The sequence below is a fragment of the Pelmatolapia mariae genome, linkage group LG5 (genome assembly GCF_036321145.2).
Source record: "Pelmatolapia mariae isolate MD_Pm_ZW linkage group LG5, Pm_UMD_F_2, whole genome shotgun sequence".
Lineage (NCBI taxonomy): Eukaryota > Metazoa > Chordata > Actinopteri > Cichliformes > Cichlidae > Pelmatolapia > Pelmatolapia mariae.
Genome location: NC_086231.1, coordinates 10,426,065 through 10,452,709, shown reverse-complemented (window position 1 = coordinate 10,452,709; position 26,645 = coordinate 10,426,065). Strand labels below are relative to the sequence as shown.

At 38.6% G+C, this 26,645-nt stretch overlaps 1 protein-coding gene across 3 annotated transcripts in view; it reads left to right on the top strand.

The window, feature by feature from the left end:
• The window catches only part of arhgef10la (Rho guanine nucleotide exchange factor (GEF) 10-like a), a 111,346-nt gene that overhangs the window by 55,383 nt on the left and 29,318 nt on the right, over positions 1-26,645 (top strand). For all 3 annotated transcript variants that reach the window (XM_063473623.1, XM_063473624.1, XM_063473625.1), the window contains 2 exons: positions 3,117-3,217; positions 15,331-15,452. In XM_063473623.1, the coding sequence (XP_063329693.1) occupies positions 3,117-3,217; positions 15,331-15,452 (223 nt within the window). The remainder of the gene's footprint in view (positions 1-3,116; positions 3,218-15,330; positions 15,453-26,645) is intronic.

Sequence of the window (26,645 nt, the reverse complement as noted above, 5' to 3'; positions counted from 1 at the left end):
TGTCACAGGCATAGGTCTTGTTTCAGCACCAGGAAGGAACACATTAAGCTGAGAATCTTGGGGTGTTGAGACCTTAATTTCCTGCGTTCAGGTGAATTTGAATGCACCAAATGCACTTTTTTTAAATGTAACAACATTCAGGTACTAGCTAACAGTTTAACATATACTGCAGTATAATGCAGTGAGACTATTGCTTTCAAACAATTACCCTCAACTTTTATCATTTACTGTTTACTGCTGAGTCAGCACACATATAGGTATGATCCTCTTGTGTCCTTTTTTGTGTTTGTGTGATTCCAGACATTAGTGAAAGGTAAAATTTCTACCTGATATAGCAATATAGCAATGGTGCTCAAGCGCATGGCAACCACGCATAGTATATAAGGCATTTGAGTGCTTTAAGCTCAAGCAGCCAGGAAGGCTCAGCCCATAACAATTTGACTGACGTTTATTTGTTTACTGCACATGTTTTTTTGTTTGCAACCCAGGACTAGAGAGAAAAAGAAATTGACCAGAGGGGATAAAGGAGACACAACACCAGCTGGCTTTAAGGCTATTGACAGTGTTAACAGCTGGCAAATTTAGGGTGGTTGGCTGTGTGTTAGTGAGGAGTCAGTGCAAGTAAAATTTTTTGTCTTCACATGTTTGCATTGATAAAATACAGATTGTTCTGAATTCAAATTGTAGTAACTCCTTTGTGCTATTTATCATGAATAATTTTCTGTTTTCTGTTGCTCACTTGTCAGTTTGTTTCCTGGCACTAATTTTGTCAGTTGTTTGCTTCCTAAATCTGAAAATATGCACATATTCAGAAAATATGGGAGAACCTTGAACATTTTCAGTTGTTGGTTACTGTCGGCACTGTTGTTTTAATTTTTTTTTTTTTTTTTTTTTTTACTTTTTTGAATTTTTATCCAATTTAAAAGTTAGCATTTTTTTCCTTTCATATCATACATATTTTAAACTCATGTAATTTTAAAAGGACTTTATGAAATAACCTTTCTAATTCTACATGCTGGCTACTTTGAAGAAACAACCTGTAAATACATGTAGATACTGATAACCAATATTACCATAAAGCATTGGAGGCAAAATGCAAATTTGTATAAAGGCCATAAGCAAACTATATTAATGGGATATAAGGATGCAGGTCATTTTTCAGCTTTGTTTAACTTCAAGTTATGAGTTCATAATGGAACTACACATAAACAGAGTAGCTAGTGTTGTTCAGGGCATTTGTTTCCTCTGATAAGTTATTCCCTTTCCATTTATTCAACTTTTGAGCACCTTCATTAATTAATGACTAAGTTTGTCTTATGGTTTGCCAGCATATTGTGTATTTTGAGGATAAAGAAATGCCCAAATCACTCACTTCCTGTCTGCACTCCCTGTAAGAAATCTACTAATATCTTTGTCACATGAAGACTAGAAAAGAGTTAAAAGAAACTTTTCTTGGCACTCTAATAGCAGAATCATTTTCTGCTAAGTATGGTATTCATAAACTTGTCTTCCTTTTAGATTGAGAGATTAAAATGTTGTTGTTGTTTTGTTTTTTTTAAAGAAAAACTAAGAAAGCTGTTACATGCTGACTGAAATTATATTAATTTAAAATAAACATGTATTTCCAAATTTCTCAGTATGTCAAGTATACAAATCCTTCATTCTACCGGTCATTTTGTTCCTCTATTCCTTTCACACCTATACTATCTGGTCTCCCACTGTGTCTGAGTTTCTTTCAAAAGAGCCTGTGCTGGTTGTGCCATTGAAGCCCACGCATTAGTGGCATTTTGAACACTGGAGGCTACCTATAAGCGATTTAGTGGGACCACGCTGTGTGATCATCACAACCCAAACTGAATGTTGACGTACAGGCTGAAATTATAAAGCCCCAGCTTACTGGACTGAACTGCTGTAAAGCTACAAGCAGGAAAGCAGCTGTTATGACATAAAAAATCTTGTTGTATTAAACTTAAAGTCCCATGAAATGAAAAATTTCTTTTGGTGCTCTGTTGGTGCCGTTTCTCTGAGCATATTGTTCTGCTTTCTGTTTTTATATAGAACATCTCGAGAATATGTCAAAAATGTGCTTTTGCTGTCTTTCGTGTGCCTTTAAGGTATCAGCCTTGTAGTGCATACAATGTATTAATAAAGATAAATAAAAAGAGGTAAATATAAAACAAGTTCACCAGCTTGTCACTTTAATTATGTGTTAAAGCAGACGTTTTGATTAGTTTAATTCACAATTTAAACACATTTTAAACCCCTTTTTTTGGCATTTCTCAGCCAGTTATATACTAATGCATGGCTGCAGTTTGTTTTGTTTGGTTAAGGTCATTACTGCTTGGTAGCGCACAGAAAGGAGTGATTACATGCAACAGTTAGAGTGTGATTCCTCTGCTTTTAGAGCTCCATTGGTTGAATCCTCCCTGCTGTTTTGTTTTGGGGATCAAGAACGCCTTTGCATTTATATGTTTATTTAGTTGTTTTACTGCACCAGTAACACTGATGCAATTTTCAGTTCAGTGAAATGAGACCTGTTAAGCATGCTGTTTTTTTTCCCTGTTTTCCTCATTCTGGTTTAAGCTTCATGCTTTCACAATAATGTGAATTTGAATTTGTAGCCTTCTGTTTTGATGTCACAGTGATGTCAGGCCTACTTTGTTGTATACCACTTAAAATGACTCCTGGATCCCAACAACAGAGACAAAATCCATCCATTCATTCTTTTATCTTTTTATCCAAATCAGGGTTGCAGTGGGGCATGGAACATATCTACGCCTCCACAGCTTAAATAGGGTGTATGCCACAGATCTAACAGAGAAACAGACAATCATTCACACCTACTGTCAATTTAGAACAACTGATTAACCTAACCAGCATGTCTTTGACTGTTGGAGCAAGCAAGAGTACTTGGAGAGAACCCATGCAGGCTAGACAGGAACATGCAAACTCCACCCAAATGCCACCAAATTGCGCAAATATAATAAAAATAAAAGAAATAATACCCAAAAAGTGTTTCTGCTATTGCTTAATAATGCCTTTTGATGCCATATGATGTCTGCATCCATCTGAAGCTGAGTCTGTGGTTTTTTTTGTGCATGTGTTTTCTCCACCAGGTCAGGGCGTCCTGTCAGTTTCATGGTGGTCTTCAACACTCCTAACCCCCTTAGTAAGATCTCTTGGGTCAACCGTCTGCACTTGGCCAAGATTGCACTACGTAAGCACACACAAACACACACATTCACAAAGGCATACATGCAGTCTAACACAAACAGAAAGGATTACGAAGTCATTTCTTTTTAAACAGGATGATGTAATACAATGAAATGCAATGACAATGTTTTAAGTCAGACGCTCAGACACATCATCAGTGTTTGCTTCTTACTCTATTGGCTAAGTACTAAGTATTACGGCTTATGTAAGCAGAGAAAAGGATTCTCACTTGGGTCACCTGAAGTTTATGTTGAACAATGAAGCAAACTGTTAAAACAACGTTACGTTAATACAATTTTCCATCTGTCTGTTGTGGAAACAATCGTCAGTGATCATTCAGGAAAGATTCCCGCCTACGAGTTAATGATGTTGCTTTGTAAGGATAAAGGTTAATATTGGGACTGAAAAAGCATTAGCTTTAGAACTGTTTTATAGCTCTATATCCTACCATTTTTAATGCAGTAAGTCTTCTTTTTTCTAATTCTGGACATCACGACTGGGTATCAAGACTTCACAACGTGCACATTCAACATAGAAAGAAATAAAATTGGCCAGACCCTGCCCAGCAGGGAGCAGCACAGTTCTTCTTTATCTCCCTAACCTCTTTCCTCTAACCCTTGTCTTGCTCTGCCCAGACTTTTGCCTATTATGCAATCTGACCATGCTGTAGTACAGGAGATCTTCCTGTCTTTGGTTCATCTGTGCATTCTGTCATCCAGTGGCAAAAGCAGAAACAAGACTCTCGAGGACAGTAATCTGTTTATTTATCCATGAAGGCGCATTTTCGACTTAATCACCACCTCTGTTTCCTTTTTCCAGTCCTTTCCCTCTCACTGTATTGCCTTGAGCACTTTTTATGTCACATACAGTTTATTCTGGGTTTGTTGTGCGTGCAATGTGTCCCCTTACACAGCTCTTGTGCAAATTCAATTGCACTGTGCATGCTGTTGGTCTTCCAACAAAGCTCTTGTGCAGTTTGAATTTTACTGATGTGGTTTCTTTCATCCAAGAGGCTATTGCATTGAGTGTTAGCACAGAAAAAAAGTAGTTTTAGAAGGTTTTGTAGCTAGATTAAAGAAAACTCAATGAAATGTCTTGTTTAGATAAGTGGCCATGTATTTGGGAATGATTTAATACCCCTACTGAGCTTTGAAATGAACAGGGGGTCGGATAAATCTTGGTTGTGCAATGGTCAAGAGGAAATTTGAAATGTTTTGTGCTTTACAGGAGTTTTCCCAAAAACTATACTTCTGCTGTATCTAGAGATTCTCCAATCTTGCACATTACAATAAAAAACAACACTGGATTCTTCCCATGTGCTGCCGGCCTACCTCTCGCAGCAGGGGTATAGAGGTGCAAGAAGCATGAAGTGCACCTGTAGACCCTCCAGTAGAGCCTGCTGTATATGGTTTGTGTCAGAGTGACATCAAAGACATCAGGCTGAGAGCAGAGGATTCTGTGGTGGCAGTGAAGCACAGCATCCCCAGTCTTTCCTTGTTGCTCACACCTTTATCAGCAACACAGCAGGCGTACTGATGAGGACAGCACCATAGTTATAACACGCAGCTCTCCTCCCCTATGGCTTCTGTGTGGACATGGGTATTATTCAAAGCCAAATCATGCAAATTATCCATAGTTGTCATACTCACAAGGAACCCCCATGCTGAAGTTATTACTCATTTATATAGACCATCCATATCAAATATGAATTCAAGAGAATACTGAGGAGAATACAATGACCAGAAGAAGATTAAAAGTATGCAATTTTAACCCACTGTGCTTAAATTAATCCAGTAAACAAAATATATTTGGCATTCACATGGGAGGAAGACAAACATTGAATTTTCTTGGTTTATTGGATTTGACACCTTTAGAAAGAACCTGAACAGCCTGAAGACAATGGATAAAATGCTATCAAAATGTAAATATTGTATTGTATTGTATTATTAATATTATATTACTGTAATGTTTATTCACTATAACGGCAGTGTCAGCACCTATCTGTGTTTGCCACGTTACCCTTCTACCTTGCAGTGTCAAGTGCTTGTCACTGATATTACAATTTTTCTTTGACTTATAAAAGTGTCACATCTTTGACATATCTAAGATTGTAAGATTTTAGGCCTTTAGCCAACACTGCTATCAAGGCCATGTTACCATGAGAACTGCAGTAACATACGTCTAGATTTTACCATCACCAACATGACAAGCAGTCAAGTGTGAGGAGAACAAGCTTGAAGGTGCAAGGAAAAGTAATAAAATAGCAGAGTAGGGACAAGGAATGAAATAAGAGCGAGCGAGAAGTACAGAAGAGATGTTGTATGGCAAGATGAGTTCAAAGAGGGGAAAAGATAGATTATAGACAACCTCCCGCTGCAGTCAAGATATCAAGTAATTATGTGATTACTACATATCAAGTTCAAGACATGGATTTGGGCAGTGTAGGCTGGAGGAAGAATGAAGACCATGCTTCAGCTTGATTCTCTGTCAGTGATTGACAGCATATGTGTTTAAACCTGTGCTTACTTTGATGATGTTTGTTTTTTTGATTGGATTATCAAAAAAACAACTAGGGTTAAGTCTCAGATTTTGTCTCAGGATAACATCAGATATTTACAAAGAACTTAAGTTGCAACATTATTTTTTGGACTTTAATATATACATAAGCCTCGGTTCTTTCGATCTGCAGAGCTCCGTGGTGTTATTTCATGCTCTTTTGACTTTTTCGCCCAGAAATGATAGAAGTAACTCTCGTATTATGCATCATACAGCTGTATCAGTGCAGTTTTAGGATCACTGCAGTCTTAACTTACCAGTGGCATGCACAAAAATGATGCACATAAAAGTGCGAGCAATTGGAAAAAGTCGTGAGTAGCACAGACTTGAGAAAAGTTGCTTGTTTTCATTCTTTTTTTTTTTTTTCTTTTCAAAGTAGTTGTCTGGGGCCGTTTTACATTTCTCTTACCCTTGAAGAGAGCGAGCCAGAGAGAGAGAGAGAGAGATAGGGAGAGATGTAAGATATTCACAGCTGACAGTGCACACAATGTCTCTCTACTTCATTTGCAATCACTAACTGAAACTAATGGAAATTTTTAATAACTAATAAGAGTATAGAGTTTATGAAAACAAAACAAAATGATAAAAAAAAAAAAACCTTGTTTACCTAAGCTGGTCTAAAAGTATAAATTAAATGAGCTGCCTGTAGTTCATCTTTCTGTTTATTTGTGATAGCTTCTATAGGATTACAGGGGTGCAGAGGACCCCAAATGCTGTAAAGTAAGCGATACCACATGCAAACCATAAATGATTGTTGAATATTAATACACAGTTTAGTGCTAATTTTATTTTATTAATCTGGAACATATGTTGTGCAACTAAATAGATTCTAAAAATTTAAGCAATTCTGACCAACTGTCTAAAATCGTCTTGCATCGCCAATTTCATGAAGATATGCATTGGTTTATTCTTGGCAATATTTGTATGACCAGCTGTTACACTTATAAAATGTCTGTTGTAAAACATCTTCATTAAGTTTAGAATCGGGGTCATAATTCCGCGAAATATATATTTTTTCCAGTTGATCACAGAAGCATTTAGATCACTTACATTACACCCGTTTGGTAATGAAGCTGCCCTGTGACCCATTGGTACTCAGCAAATCACTCATTTCAAAACAAATGGTACAGAGGAGGGCAGGGAGATGGATTTCATTGAATCCCTTGGGGAAATAGATCAGCATCAACCTGGTCAGGATGACAATTACGTGTTAATTGTATTACAACCACACTTTGCCTTCCCATTTAACCAAATGTAATTACAATATGGGAGTTGTTGATTTAATTTCACGGATGGCGTGCTGTCATCGAGGCTTCCTCATCATTGCAATCGTAGGCAGGCCTGGCCTGTGCTCAGGGGAGACCTAGAGTTGAATCAGCATTTCAAACGCACCGAACCATGGTCTTGTTTAGTCTGAAATGGGTGCCTTGCTTCGAAATGTCCCTGAATAGTGGACAACACAAGTAGATAATGTTCGCATGCATGATTTAGTGAGCGATTAGATATCACAAAACTCATTTTCCCAGACCCATCTTCACACTAGAGTTTATCCTGTTACCCCCATTTAGAGAAAATACGGCTCCATCACTCTGACGTACTTGGTGGCCTTCCCTGTGCGTGCCACATGTGAATATCACTGACTTTTAATGACATTTCTGTACACTGTATTTAAGTCTTATTAGTGTATTGCCCATTAACCATGGTTTGTTGATACATTTTGGTCTCTCAACTCATTGCACCTGGATCATCCATAAACCTTTGGTTTCTTGGTAGTTTAAAAAAAAAAATCAACTACAGCATGATGTGCTTCAGCAAGATGTTTAAACTGCTCTGGTAGTGGAGCTTTACATATGCTTATGGCAGCAAATTCTGACAAGACATGTTTCCAGAAAACAGTTTTTGTCACTTTTGAGTGCATGTGGTGTAGTTATGAGGCCTAAAAATAAAAAGTGAGAATTATCCTATGGTGGTTCCTTGCCAGGAGCCCTGGGGTCCATTAATAACCTGGTGTGCCACTGCATCTTTTATGCCTCTCTGAGTGGCCCTACTGTTTCTGAAGGGTCTTCGTGAAATAGCCAGAAGCATTGCTTAATTAATGGGTTTTCTCACTGCAGAATTAATTGCTTCCTTCCATGCAGTCCCAGCTCTTTCAGGCAGGGTTAAGGCTGCAGACTTTGATGGCCCTCACAAGAAGAACAAGAGGCCGTCAAATCATGAGAGACTGTCGCTGAGACATTGGAGACAGAAGTGGAAAAATGAATGAGGGTAAAGAGAGAGAGAGAGAGAGATGGTGAAGTTGTGTGGGACTGTGTGTTTGTGTGTGGAGGTGAGAAAGTGGCGGTTGTGGAGGGGGGGTGAAAGGATGATTGAGACAAGCAATCAGTCCCACTGCAGGGAACAGAGGGCAGACAGGGGGCTGTTGCCTGCGGTTACACTGCTAAGTGTGGCGGTCTCTCACTTTTTCCCTCGTACGTGGATCAATAGATGAGTTGAGTGCGGCTTGGGGGTTCTGGCACACACTCTGACACGCCTTCTTAATCCACTGTGTGATAACCTATGCCATGCCGATGTATACCACACAGGAGACAAGTAAGGGTAGAGAATACAAAATCCACCCGGTCTTATGGGAGACTGTCAGGGGTTTACTTCCATTAGCCAAGGGATTTAGATTACTTGGTTGCTATGGTGACTGATATTGTTGCATCTCTTCAGATAACATTAGTCAACCTTACGTGGAACTGTTATCTTTTATTTTTGTGCCGGTAAGCTAAAGAAGGTGGAAAGATTTCTTTTGAACACCTTTTTCTTTTAAACTAAACATTCAAGGAAAACCTCCCATTTAAAAAAGGCGTTCATTGGAAGGATTTTCTGTTAGCCCTAAAATTAATCTGTCAGACAGCAGAGATTATCTCCCTATCTCACTGTGCTCAAACATGGGAAATGTTTATGATGAGCAAACATTATCATGGATTTAATTAACAGATCCCACACTCGCATTGATCCATGGGAAATATCAATTGCACTGGTGTATTTAATTAGTCTATATCTTTGGCCTTTGTGTCACAAGGGTTGATAGAGTGCCATGATCTGCAAATTAATCTTAATCAGCAAAAGACTTGAAACAAAAGCATGATAAGAATAAAGAAACTGAGAAACGAAATCTCCCTACTTAGTATTCCAACCCAGAAGCGTTACAAATGATGTTGTTATGAATAGTTATGGTACAGTAGCTGGGATTGAGTAGAACTGACCATGACCTTTAGTTTGTGTAATCTCATCTTTCACATACATTGCTTTTAATCAACACTGTATTAAAATAAACATCACCACTGGAAATCACTGCAATTTATTTTTTGCTTTTTAAGACAGTAAAATTTTATTTTAAAAAATACAGTTTTATGATTTAATTGGTTGTTTTATTCGTTTTTATTGTAACAAGGCACTAACGCTGGTATAAAATGGTCAACAGTGTTCCATTAAATCCTTACGATGGAGATTTGCAGGAAATGTAGACCGAGAACAGACTGAATACTTCAGTGTCATTAGGGGCTAGAAACAGCAGTCACGTATAGATGTAACGCCATTTTTGCGAGTGGGAGCATAGCTCAGTAATTGACTTCAATATGGTTTACCCTGAGATAATAAGTGTAGCCCTTGCCCAAACAGGTGGTAGCTTGCCCTGCAGAAGTGCCATTAGCAGTCATTTAACTAAGAGCACACTAATAGAGCCATAGCATCCGGGCATTTGAATTTAATATGTACCTCAGCCCCCTGGTGAGATTATGATTTAGTAAGCCTGGTGGTGCGAGAGTATTTGCCTGTAAACGGCAAACTGAAAGCTACATTTTGACTTCTGAATATTTTCTCAGTCTCACTATAGATTTTTCCCAGGAGACTACACAGAAACACAGGATTTTCTGGTTTAGAGGAAACCCAAGTGGTTCATTCAAAGGTTTTGCAAACAGCGCAAAAATTAAATGTTAAATATCAAAGAGGTTAGATTCATGAGAACTATAATGTTCTTGTAATCTGTCAAAGGTTGTATCTGTCATTATTTCTTGATTTATTATCGTGTATATTTGTAATCCCATTTAACCAATGTGATGTAGTTTGCATGTGACACCAGCGTGAAAGACCTTTACTGTATAAGCTGCCAAATGACGAGGATGATATGATTGATGTCTCATGTTTTTGCATGGGATGAGGCAAACAGAAAAATCAGTCAAAATCTAGTTATCTACATGGTCTGTGATGTTTCCAGGGAATCTGATTGAACTGTTACTTGGGCATACTACCAGATTTTCCAATTTGCGTTTAAGATGTTTATCCATATGGTTCATGCGTTCTGTTTCACTGTTCTCCAACAGGGAATTAACAACTAAGCTGACAAATTTTGTACTGTCACATAATTTTATATGTCAATTTCTTTGGATCAAAGGTTGTATTAAAAGTATTCTGATAGGACACCATGGTAAAAAAAAAAATACTGCCTGTATGTGACATTAAAACACATGTTTTTAACAGTCTGCTTACAGGTGGATGCATATTCCAAGCCTTTAAGTTACTAACCACTGTTAGTAACTGTCTCATTTCATAATACCATAATAACTCACCTCTTTGGTTGTTATTTAGACTGCTTTTGTTAGTAGCTTTGCTGCAGTTTTCTGCCTGTGTCGACAATTTCCGACAATTTGAATCTAATTGGTATGCATTGGAAGATACAATAAGTCGCATGTCCTACACCACTGCTTGTAATTGCGATTCGAAAGCTAACGTGACTGTCTTTCTCTCCTGATTTGTAGCGCCTATCAACACGATGTGAATCTAGTTTGAGGTGCAGATTGCAGTGTGCTGTAAAGACACAAACAAATGCTGTAAGCATGTGAAATGTAGTTTTCTTATAAATATATTTATTTGGCTATTGTCCTTAAAAAGGACAAAATCTAAGACATGGTATACCAAAATCACATTTGTTGTGGTAATACAAATAAATAAAGTTTTCGTGTGCATCAATAGGAGCAGTTCAGGCTCCTTTATTAGCTGATGTAACATCTGGATATGAAATATAGAGGTTATAAATGCTGACTAGTAACCTGAAGGTTGCAGGTTTAAATTCCTGTCCCTTTGTTGACACGTTCTTCCATTATATAGTGAACCAAGATTTGGGACACTATTTGCTCCAGTCTATATTTGAATTACATATAATGAATGTTGTGCATTTGAGAGTAATTTTACAAGGAGTGGGACAATGTGCATGTCATGGTCTGCCTTTTCCTGTTTGTTCTGTGTGTGTGTGTGTGTGTGTGTGTGTAGTTAATATATTAGTTGTCAAAAAAACAACCAGACACCGGAGCTTGCCCTGTTGTTATGTGTTTACACGATGTGATTGGTTGCCGTTGTTGTGATGATGGACTAGCCCGACAATTCAGTTGGCCAACACATGACGTCACCTCAATCAAAGTGAATGAGAAGTGAGACCACTGAAGCCTAAAATGCTTATGTGAGAGTCCTTCTTTATAGGAGAAATGGGATGTAACAGGAGTACTTGATTGTTAGATTTTCCTGTGTTTAAAGGTTTGACTGATGCAAAATAAATTCTCAGATGCGAAAGTGTACTGTGTAGTTGTACATGCGTGTGAATGTGCGAGTGTGTGTGAGGATACTGGCCTGTGTGTCCCTATTCAATGCCGTATTCAATTTAGGTCTGTGCTTATCATTTGTTCACCGTTATTCATCTTCATTACTACATGGCAAAGACTGAAGGTTAAGGCTAATTTGTGTTCTTTCCTACCACTTTTCTCTCTGTCATTTTCTTTGTATCCCAGTCCTTTTCTTTCTCAGTGTTTCTCTCTATGTATTTGTCTTTTAATTTTTACTGAGTGACAATTTAGTAAAAGAAGTCAGCGTACCCAAACGGCACATTATTTATGCTAATCTAATAATTAGTTGAAGAAAGTCAATAATTTCTCTGTGGAATAGAAAACCACTGAACTTGCTGCTCCGTCTTCAATTAGTCTTTTAATAAGTGACCTCACACCTCCATGAATCGTAGCAGGGGCTTGCTGAGCACACAAGCCAACCACACACAAAATAATCACTGTATTCAATAATACTCCACAATTCAAGATGATTAAAAAAATATGAAAGGATTTAAATTAACCTTGCTTTTAGATTGACTGTTTAAGTGAGATAAAGCACTCAAATGGATGAATTCTTCCTAATATCTGCAATAAGTATCTAACAAAGCATAATTTGATTATACAGCTTAAAAATGTTTGAATTGTAAGTACGTACATTATATCAAGTATGTTGTGTGTATGGGGTCGACAAGGTACAATCTGTATGCAAAGCTGCTTAGAATTTATAATATAATGTACAAGTATTTTTTTTCTTTATATCTTTACAGGAGCCAGGAATATAGCCTGTTATACTTGAGGATATTTTGATTAACAGAATATTAATATCAGTTTGCTTTTTCCATTGTAAATTTTGTTTTTAAAATTGCTTTCATCCAATAATTCAAAGTGACAAAATTAAAATTTGGATTTGAAAAGTAAGCAACCTTATAAAAGAATTAAAAACTGAGACCTTTCATTTACAGAAGCACTCATGATTTTTGCTATAGCATTCCTAATTGTGGCCAAATGGATCCTGTTTGCTTTTCTTTTTGTCTTTTTTTTTTTTTTTTTAAATGTCTAAAATTTGATTGGAGTCCATCAATGGAATATCTTTATGAACATACATCTGTAATGAAGATGTTGAATTTATAAACAACAAGAAAAACATTTCTGGCCCTGGGATAGTTCTGGTTTTTGCTTGCAGTCCACTTATAGTCTGTGGTCAATTGGCCAGTCAGTTTACAGACGGCTTTAATTTTTCTAAAATGTATTCTTGAAATTATCGGTCATTGCCTAACAATTCAGTGGACAGAATGACAAAATTAAAAGCCTTTTTCCTGATCTCTGCTGGCTACACTGAAAGCCCAAAGACGAGAAATGATCCTTCTCCTTTGACGATCATGTGGATAAGACAGGGTGTGGGGGGTGGGGGGTTGCTTGTCTCAGGTACAGTTAGACTGTGCAAAGGTTGAATGCAGACAAAAACAGAGGTCCTTGTAGAAAACCTGTTACAGGCTTTTGAAAAGGCATTTGAGTTTGGGGAAATAGTTCATCTATTTGCAGTGAACAAAAACATTCTGTCACAATATTGCAGAAATGACTTAAGGACAAGTCACTGACTGTCCTTGAGTAGCCTAGCCAAAGCTAAGACATAAACCCCTTAGAACACTTGTTTTAAGCCTGTAGACACTCACCTAAGAAGGTTTGAATTTTTAATGGCTGCCAAATGACAAAGTACTATTTTTATACAAAAAAAGTGACAATTCATATACAACAAATAATTTAAATTTTTTTTAATGGTTTATTGAATGTATGTTGATTGGAAAAAATGACAGTTGTGATTCTGCTGTTAGAAATCCAGTAGAGCTGAAAGAAACTCTGTAGAGATCAAAAGTTTCAGTATGGAAATGTGAAAATTACGAGAAAATACAAGGCACAAACACAGGATGAAACTCACTGAAAGAAATTTCTAATAAAGAGAGAATGCACTTATCTAAGTCTACACAGTTTTGCCCTTGATCATTCTTTGTATAAATGTGTTTTGGCTTTTATTTATACTGCTAAAGCCTCGAATATTACAACAATGCAAGATGACTAAAACAACATCAATATTAAATAGATATTAAAAATCCAGGAATAATATTTGAATCTAAACATATTAAACACACAGCATGACAGCTGATATGCTGATGGGAACAGGTGGATTTTGAGCTGTAATTTAAACTGTATGATAGAGACTAGTTGTAAGAAGGTGAAAAGGGTAGTACGTTCCAAAGACGAGGCACAGCACAGCTAAAGGCTCTGGCAACCAATGCATTTAGTCTGAAACGAGGAGCAGTCAGGACAGCTCCTGAGGTTGAGCGTAAAGCACAGGATGGGGTGTGAAGGTGAAGGAGCTCGAAGAGATATGGGGGTGCCAACTCACTGAGAGCTTTAAAAGGGAAAAGCACAATCTTGTATTGGATGCACTTGGGAGTGGGGAGCCAAGTTGGATAGGTGTAATATGGTCTGTGAACTTTGTGCAGGTGATGATTCTTTCTTTAGAGTTTTTGAGGAGATGAGAGAGAATGGCATTACAATAATCCAAATTAGGGGTGACCAGGGCTTGAACCAGAACTTGGATGCTGTGTTGAGAAAGAAAAGTGCATAGTCTAGAAATGTTACATAGGTGGAATAGGCTGACTGTGACATTATTAGTGTGGGTGGTAAAAAAAGAGAATGTCTAGCGAACCAGCTATGGAGACACTTTGGAAAGTGAGTACTTTGAGTTAATATCTATGACTTCAGTTTTATAGCTTTTTGCTTTGAGCTAATTGATTGTTATCCAAGTGGTGATGGCTTCTAGGCGGGCAGTGAGGTTAGAAGGTGAAAAGAGGTGTTGGGGTTCGTGGAAATATAAAGTTATATCCTATCAGCATAAAACTGAAACTGTATTTCAAATTGGAAATAAATATTTCCAATACGAAGGAGATAAATTATAAATAGTAGGGGTCCCAGAACTGATCCCTGAGGGACACCATGTGTTCTGGAGGCTGATGGAGTGCAGAGAGTCTTGCCTTGGGCAAACTGTTTCCTGCATTTTTTGCAAGAAAAGGAGAGCTATTGTAGTGCTATGTCCTTGATTCCAGTGCTGGAATTTTTGAGTAATCCAATGATTTTGCAGTAATGCAAGCTTTCTTGTAGAGGAGTTGGTGATTAAGGTATGTTTTCTTGGGTACAGCCAGACTAGTTGTCTTGGCCAAGATAACTGACTGACTCTTAAATTTTATCCCCTACCTAAAGAATAAGGATATGATACTCCTATAAAACAAACTCTGCAATTAGCTTTTTCCTTTTGCTCATTATAATGCATCTGTGATCTCTACTAGCTTATGCCTAGATAAAATATGCAAACAAACCAGAAAGGAGAGCTGTTAAATTTCATGCTCAGTTTAGTTTCTATACATTGAAATAGATGATTACACAATTATATAATGGGAGTACTTTGGCAGAATTGCCCAGTGACTTGTCAGGGGTACACCTGTTGTAAGGCTCAGTGCTATGAGGCTCACACACCAAGCAAATCCATTATATTATAACACAAATCCGGCAGTTGCATTTTTCCTGCTGGGGCAGACTCTCACTGTTGATTAAGTAAAGGTTTAATCACTGTTGAAGCCCTGCATTGGCAGTACCTGGCCTCGCCTCCTACAACAGGGAATAAGCCTCTGGCTGATTATTCACATGCTAATCACACCATTCATATTATATACCTGAGATTGTGAAATGTCTTTATGGTGATTTTATGTGGTTTGACATAGCTTGAAATAGTTTACAGATTAGCTGAGCTGTGGGAATGAGATGCATGTTGAAAAGAAATAAAACAAGTACATAAACTAAACATCAAGTTGGGGTGACCTAAGTAAGAATGAATAGAAAAGAGTCTCTTTTTTTTCTATTTCAGGAGAGGAAAATTCACCAGGCTGGTTATGTGGAGAGGATGAAGGAAAGACGACAGCCCCCTTTTGGTATCCACTGCTCGCCTGTCACATGTCTGTCTTTGCTACAAAATCAACAGAGAGAAAGGTAATTTTGCTTCTGTGATTAAAGGACAAAAATCAATTTTTAAAAACAATTAGTTTGTACACATGTTTCTGAAGTTTCAAAGATCAGAATCTGATTTCTCTAAAGCCCCTGCCAGCACTGCTTTCCAACAGTCTAATGGTGTTTAAACATATAGGCTCCATGTTCAAATGTTCATTCTGGTCACTGTTCTGGTGAAGCCAGTCCAAATAGCATCCCTGCTAGGTCAGATAGTAACCGTTACATGTTGTTTTTAACATGGCTGTCTCATTTACAGATGGGCAGACACAAAATTGGGATGGCATCTCTATGTAGCGCCTTGAATTGCACACCAAAGTCATTTTTGTTTTGGAGAATGTTATAAACAGCAAGAACATAAAAAACCCCAGAGAAATAGATTCTCTCCTTCAGTCTCTACCTTACATTCACACTCTGCTCAAACTAATCTCATGGAAACCTCAAATCTGCTGTTTTGGGAAAAAACAGTAGTACATCTTAAGGTTTTAGTGCACGCAGGACAAAGTGTGAACATTAGGCTTTTTAACATTTAAACACCAACACTGGTACACAAATATCACTGAGAGGAAGAGGCACAGATTTTATTACCAGAGGTGCAAACAAACTCCATTAAGACAAAACTCCTTTTATGTGTGTTGAATTTTCCTCTTTTTCCCCACTTTGCTTTATTATCTGTTATAATTTAGATGTTGATTTAAAAGAAAAAACTTTAGGGTTTTACTATGATAAGGACAGAGTCTGTTTTGACTCATTACTGATGACTATACCTTAATCCATCCATGAGGAAGGTTGGAACACTCACCCACAGAGCATGACAGCAGTAATTCATTAATAAGTTAAACCATTTCTGGCATGGAGACTAGAGCATTCAGGGTCTAACAGGAAATGGCATTATGCCCCCCACTTTAGACAGGTGAGCTGTTAAACAGTCCAAATTTATAAGCTGGAGTCTAATAATTGTCTAATGCAAATCCAGAGATTTCTTGGTCCGTGTTTTTGTTGGAAATAGCTGTCATCATAACAGACACACACATGCACATATACACAAATACACAAGTTCGAAAGTGTTATTACAATTCTCTGCAGTTAGTGCTTACAGTATTGGTTTCTAGAAGTGCAACAAGCCTGTTAAATGTTCACACCACGCCCTGGGTCTTCCTGATGGAGTTGCGGATATGTCTCAATGAAGCATCACTTTACCAGATTGAGGAAGCCAATGGTGTTACATATCCCATGTCTGGAATGGGCTAAATTGCATCACAGGTTTCAGCTTGCTTATTGATGGTCAAAGCAGCACATCTGGTGTATTATTAAGCTGTACCTTGTTGAGGATTATGGGTGTATGTAATTTTATCTTGTAGCATTAGCAATCCACTGGATGAATGCATTCTGCTTTTTAATACTCTCACTGACTCGGTATAATTTAATTGGAAGTGCAGCAATAATGCTAATAATGACTGATGAAGTATAAACAGTGGAACAAATTAAATTTTTAGCTGGATCATCTTACTGTTGTTGTCAGTTCAGAATTTTAAATCTCTGCTTCTTTTTGAACTTGCCAATTGTGCTTTAGCTGCAAATATTTTGATGTGTTCAGTGTTTTTGAACTGGCAGTGTTTATATACGGGAAGCAAAGTGCCTCTCTTAAGATCAATCTGTCAAACCAATTTGACTTCCAGTGACGTTAAGTTTTCCTGTGAAGAAGGCATTAGTCCATAGTGGTGGCAGAATGGCTCCTTTAATAAAGATTTTGTCAAAAGAGATCATAGTGCCGTTTTACACAGCCATTTCCCATTGAATGTAATCAAAGCCCACTTGCACTGACCTAACAGATAAAAATACAACATCTCAGTGATGATCTCACTCAAAAATACATAGACTATTGGAATTACAAGGTGACACGCAAGCTTTTGCTTCAGGTTGCTGGCTCAGGAATTTCGATCAATACAAGCTGTTAAGACCCAGAAGCCGCCGATAGATCAAATGGTCAGTACAGGTGAGAGATAGACTTAAGGGGTTTTAGAAGTCAGTGGTAATGGTATAAAATCAGTTTGCAAGGGCTGAAAGATGATATTTCCGACCACATTTTCTATATCCATAATATGGTTATGGGTCCTACTGTGCAAGTTGGAATGTGGCGGGGAGGCAAATTAACACAGCCACCAGGGGAGGATGTTATAAAGTGATCATGCAATTATCTTAATGGCTGTGGGACAACCAAGCATAAATCAATCTTCCAGCATTAGATTAAGACCTGTACAGGTCTTAATCCATTGTCTGCTAGCCATGTTGATGAGAGAGGACGATAAGGTGAAAGAGCAGCTGGTGAAAAGTGGAAAAAGTGTAGCACTGACACAGCGGGGTCAGGGTGGGGTGTGGGATTTCCCAAAAGGTGCTAATGACTATCTGGAGTATTTTGCAAAAGCGTGTTACACCCGTGTAGAAGCCGAGCCAAGTGAATTAATGAATTTTGAGCCAGAGGGACGCTGCAGTCTCTAAGGATCTGCTGATACCACCGTCGTCTTGCACAAATAAATGAAGCACCTGAGCACACCAGTGAAAATCATGGCAGCTATGTCAGTTACAAACCTTGTTTACCGCAAAATTGGTCCATGTGGTGAAAGGAACATGCATGAGTAAAAGGTAGAAGCATTTACGCTTGTACTTCTGTGTGTGCAGGTATTATGTTCATGCTTCCTTAACTCTATGAATGTGCATGACTTGCGCGTTGCGCTATATTTGAGTGTATACTGTAGCTTTGGAATTTTATGCATCTCAAGAATGGGTTAGTAATGGGAATGGGAGCCTAGGTATCAGAAAGCTGGAGAGGTAGGCAGTAGTATTTCTTTCCTTTTTTGACTAAAGAGAAGGTAGCATTAAATGGAGTGACTTTAAGTCCTTCATGCAGAGCAGACTGTGATTAGGGGCTTAACTCAGCAGCAGCCCCCCACTCCCTCTCTGTGTCTCCATCTTTGCCTCAGACACTGCCTCTGGGAAACACACGCCTCTCTGTGCCAAAGCTCCACAGCTCTTTCTCCAGCTTTTGCAGCTTCTCTTGGCAGTCTGAGTTACAGTGAGTAGAAAGGATGAAGAAAAGGCAAAAAAGAAATCCCAGATTAAAAAAGATGTGGCCGAAGGGGCCAAAGCCATTTCCTACAAAAATAAAGTTCTAAAGCAGCATAGCATGAACAACACGCACAGGTCACCTTAGGGAGCTCAATTCACTGCTGGCTGTGTGCAGCTCTGTGTGCCCCGGTCCACTCAGTGGGAGCTGGAGTGGGCTACTGGGCGAACTCGTTAGGCGCCGGAGATAAACCTTATCACAAGTCTGCTGAGTGAGAACAGCAGGGGTGGACTGATTCCTCTCAATTTATCTCTTTCATTCTTTTCCTGTCTTTCTCCCTCGTTCTCTGTCTGTCTCTCACATACACACAAACACACAGAGGATCAGGCACTATCTTGGTTAATAGACAAACCACATTCTGATGGTCCTTGTTGTTTAAAGAGTCAGTGCACGCTCTGTTTCACTGCCCTCTTTGCCACTTTGAAAGATGAAACGGAGCAGGTTTGGCAGTTGGCCCAAAGGGAGGGTGTGAGGTGGTTGGGTTAAGGGATTAATAGGAAATCCTATAGCAGAAAGGGTAACAGCCGAACCAGACTTCTATACAGGAGAATTGGCTGTTAAATGGAACAATTAATACTATTTTCTGCAACAGTTGCATGTTGGTGCATGATGTCAGTCTTAACAGGATTGATGTTTTTAATTATTACAGATAAACAGATTAAACGTTAGCTCAAAATTTGACTGAATTTTTGCCGAACTGTTCCCGAGTGCATTGGTGGTGATTCAAATAAACATAGCACTGAAATGAACCAGTTCTGAAACTCAGGGTGTGTTTACAAAACAATCCGTTTTAAATTCAATTAACTGCTTAAGTCATTTTTCAAAGTAAAATGCCAAATGTAAGCTACTTTTATCTTTTCAGTTTCAGTATATTTACTATTTTGTATTGTACAATTGGAACACTTGGGTTTCAGCCCAAAGCCTGGATGAAGCAGTTTAAAAATGGCATCCTGGACTCTGTGGTGACGTGGTAATTTTTCATTACTTTAACTGTGAGAAGAGCTGCAGCTCTAAAAGGAGGTAGTAGCTGAATCAGGAATGGTATTTACTGTACTGTATTTGCTGTAAAAGGGGGAAAAAAGGACATATTTTTTGGCATGGACCGTAATCATGTTTGTTTGCTCTTTCTCCCCTTTCATCTCTCTCTTTGACTGTACAGCTCCTACAGTTTAATCGGCCGTATCTTTTGGTTTTGTCAGACAGGCTGTGTTAGTTTGAAGCCTGGAGACCAATAATGGAGGCATTTATGAAACCCAGTAATCTGACAGCTCAGCAAGCTGTTTAACAACTGGCATTCGATGGCGTCACATGGAGCACTTGGAACTGAATTACTTAAATTACATACCTGTCTCTATCTAGGACACATACTGTATGTTTTCTTGTGCACAGTATTTCTGTCCTACCACTTAGTCAGCAAGGCTCTGAAGATGATCAATGCCTACTTCCTTTCGTGATCTAACCATTTTCAAAGAGGTATATGTGCATTCTGTATTTGCAGTATTTTACAGTTAGGGGACAAATAGTGATTCACAAATGCCTCATATCTTCTCCAGTAGGAAAGCACCTCTTCTTCTGCCGCTCTAAAAAGGTTCTTTACGATCCAAGACTACAAAGACTTGCGAAATAGTAAAGGGACATGTTTCTAGACTCCATTTATGAGGCATTAGGCTAGGATGGGGTTGAGGATGGCTGCTATGCCAGAGCTCTTATAATACCTTGGGGGATTTCATCATGTATGCTTTGAAGTGCGGAATGACAAACTGGAAGGGGCTTGGACTGCATCAGGGTTAGCCTTCTTTCTCTATTTCTGAGAGGATTAGCTTCTGTGTCTCAGCTCAGAAAACGGCAAAGCCTGCTCATATCTCACTGCTAATACACTCCACTAGTTTACATAGATCGCACAGATCATCACCATTATTATTTATTTACTTACTTATGTTTGCTGTAGTCAAACAAACGCGTTTGAATTGATTGCTACTAAGCCTCGAAAACTATTAATTATAGGTGCTCCGGTCTTTACCATCTGTTGAAACGCACCGTTCTGGTCGCTGAGGTCAATGCTTGTTTCCCGGACTAGCTGGTGCTTTTGGGCCATGTTGTGCATGTCCCTCTCACTTGCTGTGTCATCCATCTTTCCTGCTGATGGAGTGATAAGAGAGCAGCAATGCACATTCAGCTAGGCACATGAAAGTGACTGCATGTACAGAAAATGAGCGGGTTGAGTGGCACCCCTGGCAGCAGCATACACTGTGTTCATGGCTACATTTATGGCATTGTCTGGGGAATGAGTGATTTACAGACATAATGACTCAAAGCTCTTACACCAAAGATGAATGAAAGGGTTCACTTTGAAGGCTCTCTGTGTGTGTGCATGGACAGTTGAGACACGATGTTATGAAATATGGATTAAAAAGGACGACAGTGTGAAAAGGTGGCCTTCCCCTGTAGCAACACATTTCTGATGATTTATTTCCTTTTCCCCCTCTAGACTCTTTTTATTCTAATTTTTTAAAGGTAAAGTCATCAAATTGGCAAGTTACGCAATGCTTGTCCCTCTGTTTTTCTTGAAGGTCATTTGCTACCTTTCAAAGTAGCAGCTTCAGCCACCTCTCTGATTTGTTGAGAAAAGATGCCCCAGCATGGATTAAAAGCTTGTTCTATCCACATAGCCACCCAGGCGTAGCGGCTCCCCTTCTAACTCTGCAGTAATATCCTTCTGGCAAACAGAAAAACACAAACAGCAGGATGCGCAAGTGCTTGAGACTGTTTCGAGAGAACACATCGATCTCTCTCAGACCCGATCGTCATCAAGATCACTTTGCTTATATTGTTAAAGGCTTGACATTAACTTTGAAGCATCTGTCCAAATATCTGACAAGTGTGTTTAGATTTCACGTAACTAAACATGAGTCTCTTTTAATATTTTTTTTTCTTTGTTTTTTCAATGCATAGTGCAGTTCTCAGATTCTGAATGAACAATAGAAAGCAAACAAAGGAATTAAAATAATTCATTTATGCATGATTCTTATAAGTGGCTATAAACTATGTAACCTTTAAATACTTCACAATAGACCTTGTCCCAGCTACAGGTGAGTATAAGGTGAAGAAATTGTTTGTGGTCGCTTTACAGATTATCTTAATATTTTTCGGTCGACATCATATTCGGAAAAAATGTTTCTCAAGGCACATTCATGAACATTTAGTGATTAATTAGTTTCAGTGCCATTTCAATTCAAGCCACTGCTCTCCTGTAAATAATCTCTTCATTTAATCCCTCAGTTGATTAATCACTGATCATCAATACTGTTTTACAGGCACATTTCATACTAGTTCTATAAATTGCCATATCCGTGCCTAGCAGGTTGCATTTAAGAAAGTTTCTACATCAATTTATTAATAATTGCTGGAATGGAAATGAAACATGTGTCCCTATTTTTACAATGATTGCAATTTTGTAAAACAAAATCAGGTGAGTCTGAGGCTTTATAAATTGAGTCTTGATTAGTCAATCATAGAATTCTGAGTTGGGTAAATGATGGGGAAAATAATTCAGACTGTTATTCTGCATCTAACTGTTATTTGGAATATTTAACTAAATAGTGAATAAAGACAAACTCTTTTGTTTGTTTCTGACTTTTAACTTGTCCACTGAGCACAGTGGAGCATTAGAAATTTAGGATACTCAACATACATTGGGTCATATTAATAATGATGTTCAATAAGTCAATAGAAGCTATGATCTGTTGCTGTTTTTTTTTTCTTCATAATTTTTGCTGCTGCGATGCTCAGATCTAACACCAATAACTGCACTTTTGCATTTTTGATTTAACCCCAAACAAGGCTAATATGTTCATGTGCGCAGCTTCCTGATTTTTTTTTTGGTTTGCAAGGTTTGCATTTTAGATTCTGAAGACTTATAGTACACGCTCACTGCAAATTATGCATCATGCTGATGTTTTCACAGGATAACCGGAGTTATTGGAGTTATTGCTTATATGTTTGAATAATTGCTGTCTTAAGCATTAAATGCACAGATGCTAGCACATTCTGTTTTTTAAAACTGTTTTTGTGTTTGTTTCAATCCGCAAGCTAGTATTTAAAATGGATTTGGTATAAAAACTGTATTCTCTGATTAGTAGATGTAACTGATTGCTGTAATTTCTCTATTTTTAAGCCACTATCTGAAGCTTTGTAAACATGGACCATTGTCCTGACCACAAAAACAGAGCACTTCTGTTCATGCTCATCTTCTGAGTTCAGAGAGGGCAGAGGAGCGTTTGGCATGCAGAATATAACAAAGCAGGAGGAAGTGTCAGTCTAATTTCTCTGTGTGAAGCTGGATCACAGCAGACCTGTCGCCAGAGCTGATACGTCTTGGCCCTTCTGGTCACTGCGGCTCAGCACAGCAAAACCCAACCCCAGACACACCAAACTTGTCACTGTCACAAATACATGGGGCATTGACAACATGCAGTTTCAGACTGCTTGACATTCCCGATCAAAGAGCCCTCTCTCTGAGGTCAGGGCAGAAGTCAAACTTTGGCATTCGCCGAGAACAACTCTGGGGAGTTGTGACAGTTCCCAACATTTTGGCTAATGTACCAGAGTGTCCAGAGGTCACGCTTTCTTTGTAGATCTGGATCTACCCTGCCGTTGGTCAGCAGCATCAGCAGCCGAGATTGTTGAAGTCATGTAATAGTTAGAAGGTGCTTCGTATAATATTGGATTGACTGCTGTGTGTCTCACTCACGATCAGTTTAAATTCTATATCAACGGTTACAAACAGGAGCTGACTATGAAAGTGGGAACTTTTTACAATTTAAAAAGCACCTGTGGAAAAAAATGTACTAAACTAAAAAAACAAAAAGAAAGATAAGGTAAGAGTTTAAAGCCTAAAGCATATTATTTTTATAATAAGTGATGCTGACCTTGTACTCTTTCAGACTTTCAGGGGGAAACATTTTTGTATTGTATATACGACCTAACTAACAACATAATACCAGAGTGGAGTTATTGTATTGTGTAGTTATTGTATTGTATTGCAAATGGCTGCCAAGCTCACTAACAGTAACCACCTTTTCTCCCTGCCTTATTGGCCAGCAGGGCGATACAGCTTGGACTGCCAGAGCAGGCATTAAAGTTGCTGAAATAAACAGCGGTGTTTTGAAATAAATAGTGCAAACTCTGAAAGGCTTTTTTAGTACCTGCATGTTAAAATAATCATGTCATCATTACTGCCTGCGTATCTAAGCTTTTAATTAATTTGCTAAACAGCTGGAACTAGGAACAGTGAAAAGGATTTGAAATTTTTAATTTATGGTGTAATGAATGGATTGAGGTGGTTTTGCAACTGCTGAGTCTTGCTGTCACAGTTAGTGCTGCGGAGCAAGAGTCTTTCACTGGATGCATTTTCAGTTTTCTTATTATTTACACATGCTGTGCATAGTCTTTGTAAACTAGTTAAAGGCTTTGTAATGTTCACTTTCCTCTGCTTTCTTCCTAGCAATCTCCTTTCCAAAAGAGGGCAGTGCAGTGTCTGTATAAATGTGAATAGAGCAGCCACACCCCTGCTTGACAGTGAGGTCATTTGCAAAGGGCCTGATCCGTTGCTGTGACAGCTAACATACTAATTACAGTGAATCATAGACACTCTAGCAATGCCTCAGAGTGGAGTTCTCCTTCTCGGGCCCTGGGTTTCTGCTCGCTCTGTACTTGTCAAGATAGCATGCAGGAACAAATTATGTACCCAGAAGGGAAATCCTGCAGATCTGCTAAATGTGCTAATTTGGTCACATTTTCCTCTGTGATTATACATCAATGTGGAAAGGATGATAGGAAAAAGCTGCATTGAGTCAAAAGGAAAGGGATGAAGGCCGTCTTGTCTTTGAGTTCCTATTGTGCTAAACAAGGCCTGTCTATTGCAGTGATAGCTTCTCTTCTTATATTGCTTTTCTAGTTAGTCTAATTAGTGTTCCTGCTTCATATTTTTAAGACATGCAGAGCTACTGCTCTGAATGCTGCTTAATTTATTGTTGTTGGCCACTGGTAAGCTTTTTAAGGATAGGCTGTCTTTGCATTCTGATCTCTCTTTATGAAGGTGCAAACACCAGGATTACTTTTAGCTTTCAAGTTTTTCAGAATGTTTGTTGAATTCATTTAATTACTGTGGAAACTCATGAATTTGCCGTTCAGTTCAGTCATGAAAGAAGGTTAACCAATCTAAGATCATCACATCATGGTTAGAAAATTATATGTTCATCAAAAGTAACAGAAGAAGAAGAAAAATTGAGACAACTGGCCTAACCTATGGTGCTTGAAGTCCTGTTTAAGAACCAAAGATTTATGTTTGTTTTATGTTATGCCAAAGAGGCCACCATAGATTTAGTGTCCAAGGATTGTAAGGGCCACACTCAAATTTGGGAGGTACTCCTTGATGTGCAGAGCTTCCTTGGCAAAAGTGTTACAGCCACCAAATGGCTAGGACTGAGCTGGCACCAAGGTTCCCTTTGTTCTGCATTTCCTGCCATCTGATATTAAGGATTATAGAAAACCCTGTCCAGTCTTATGCCCAGGGTTTCATCTGGGACCCCATGTTGACACACAGTTGTGTCAGTTTCTGTGTTTGAGGTGAGTAAAGATCCCAAGCTTGTTTGGACCCAGTACGGATATCTCCTGTCTCTGGCAAAAGGGAAGGGAAGATGGAGGAAGTGATTGAATACACAGTAGCCCGTAGTCCTCTTTTGAACCCATTAATGCAGGGGCAGTACAACCGCTTTCATCCAGAGCTGGAACTGCCATGGCCGCAGGAGTCAGCGGTGTGGGTGTGTGGATCCGTGTGTGTGTATCTGTGAAGAGGGGGCATAGCGACACAGCGAATTTGCATCACATTTGTTGAGCGTGTTGCAATCGTTCAGCCAGGAGCGGTGAAGGACACGAGGAATAAAATCTCAGTCGAGTCATGAATATGAGTTTGTAATGTCCTACCAATGTCAGGCTGTGGCTTTGAGCAGAGATATGCAAAACCACTCTCCAGCTTCATTCCACTTATTGCTGATATGATCTGTGGCATAGCCAGGGGAGACAGGGAATCGTTACTGTACAGACAGTGGTTATTAAATTGGAGGAAATGTCCTGAGCCAGTTTTAATAATAAGCTGATAGCCATATGGTTTTGCAGCAAGTCCTAACCACCTCTAAAAGGCCCGATACAGACCTACCAAGAGTTAAAAATCAGGTTGTCTACTCAGCCTTCTTGTGCAGATGGTTTAATCTTATTGTCTTCCAATGACTTTGAATATTCTGAGTGTAACGCAGGCCTGCAAGCACAGCAGGTGGTTGGCCCTTTGATCTCTGCTTGTTGATGCTAGTGGAATTTAAATCACAGGGTGACATCTAGCTCATGAAATCATAACATTAACAGCAAGTTTCTGCTTTGATCCTGTTGTCCTTTTGTATTAGGTTCATTACAGATTATGATAAATTGCAAGAGTGATAATGAGCAAACAACACTTTGCCGTGGCCATATGGTCATGTCTTGAGAGTGTGACTGTCCACAAGCACTATGTTTGTGAAATTTTGTGCGCATATGGTATACTCTACATGTATGTGCAATGGAAATGTTTTGTCTTACCAACTCTTTGACCTTTACAAAATCTGCCTGCAGGTACAAATAAGGTAACCTGAAGCTGAATGACCTCTGTTTCAGCGTCCATTTACTTTTCCCTTTTAAATAGAAAAAAATAAGTTTTAAAAAAGTTATTATTAGTTAAAGCTTACTAGTTACAGCAAATTGTGATTTGCATATAATAGTTACCAGTGAATAGAGAAGAGGTTCTAAGATGTAATGTCCATGTTTGGGATTCAGCCCGAGTTTTCTTATGGCAGGAAGAATGAATCATTGAATCGCAAGCACATAAATATGTTAGTTAACCTCTCTCTAACCTCAGAGATTACTCCATGCAACTCTGCAGGTCTTTGTTCAATTTTGCTGTCACCATTAAAAAAAACATCAATTGTTATTAAATGTTCATGATATACTTTTTTTTACTTATAGAT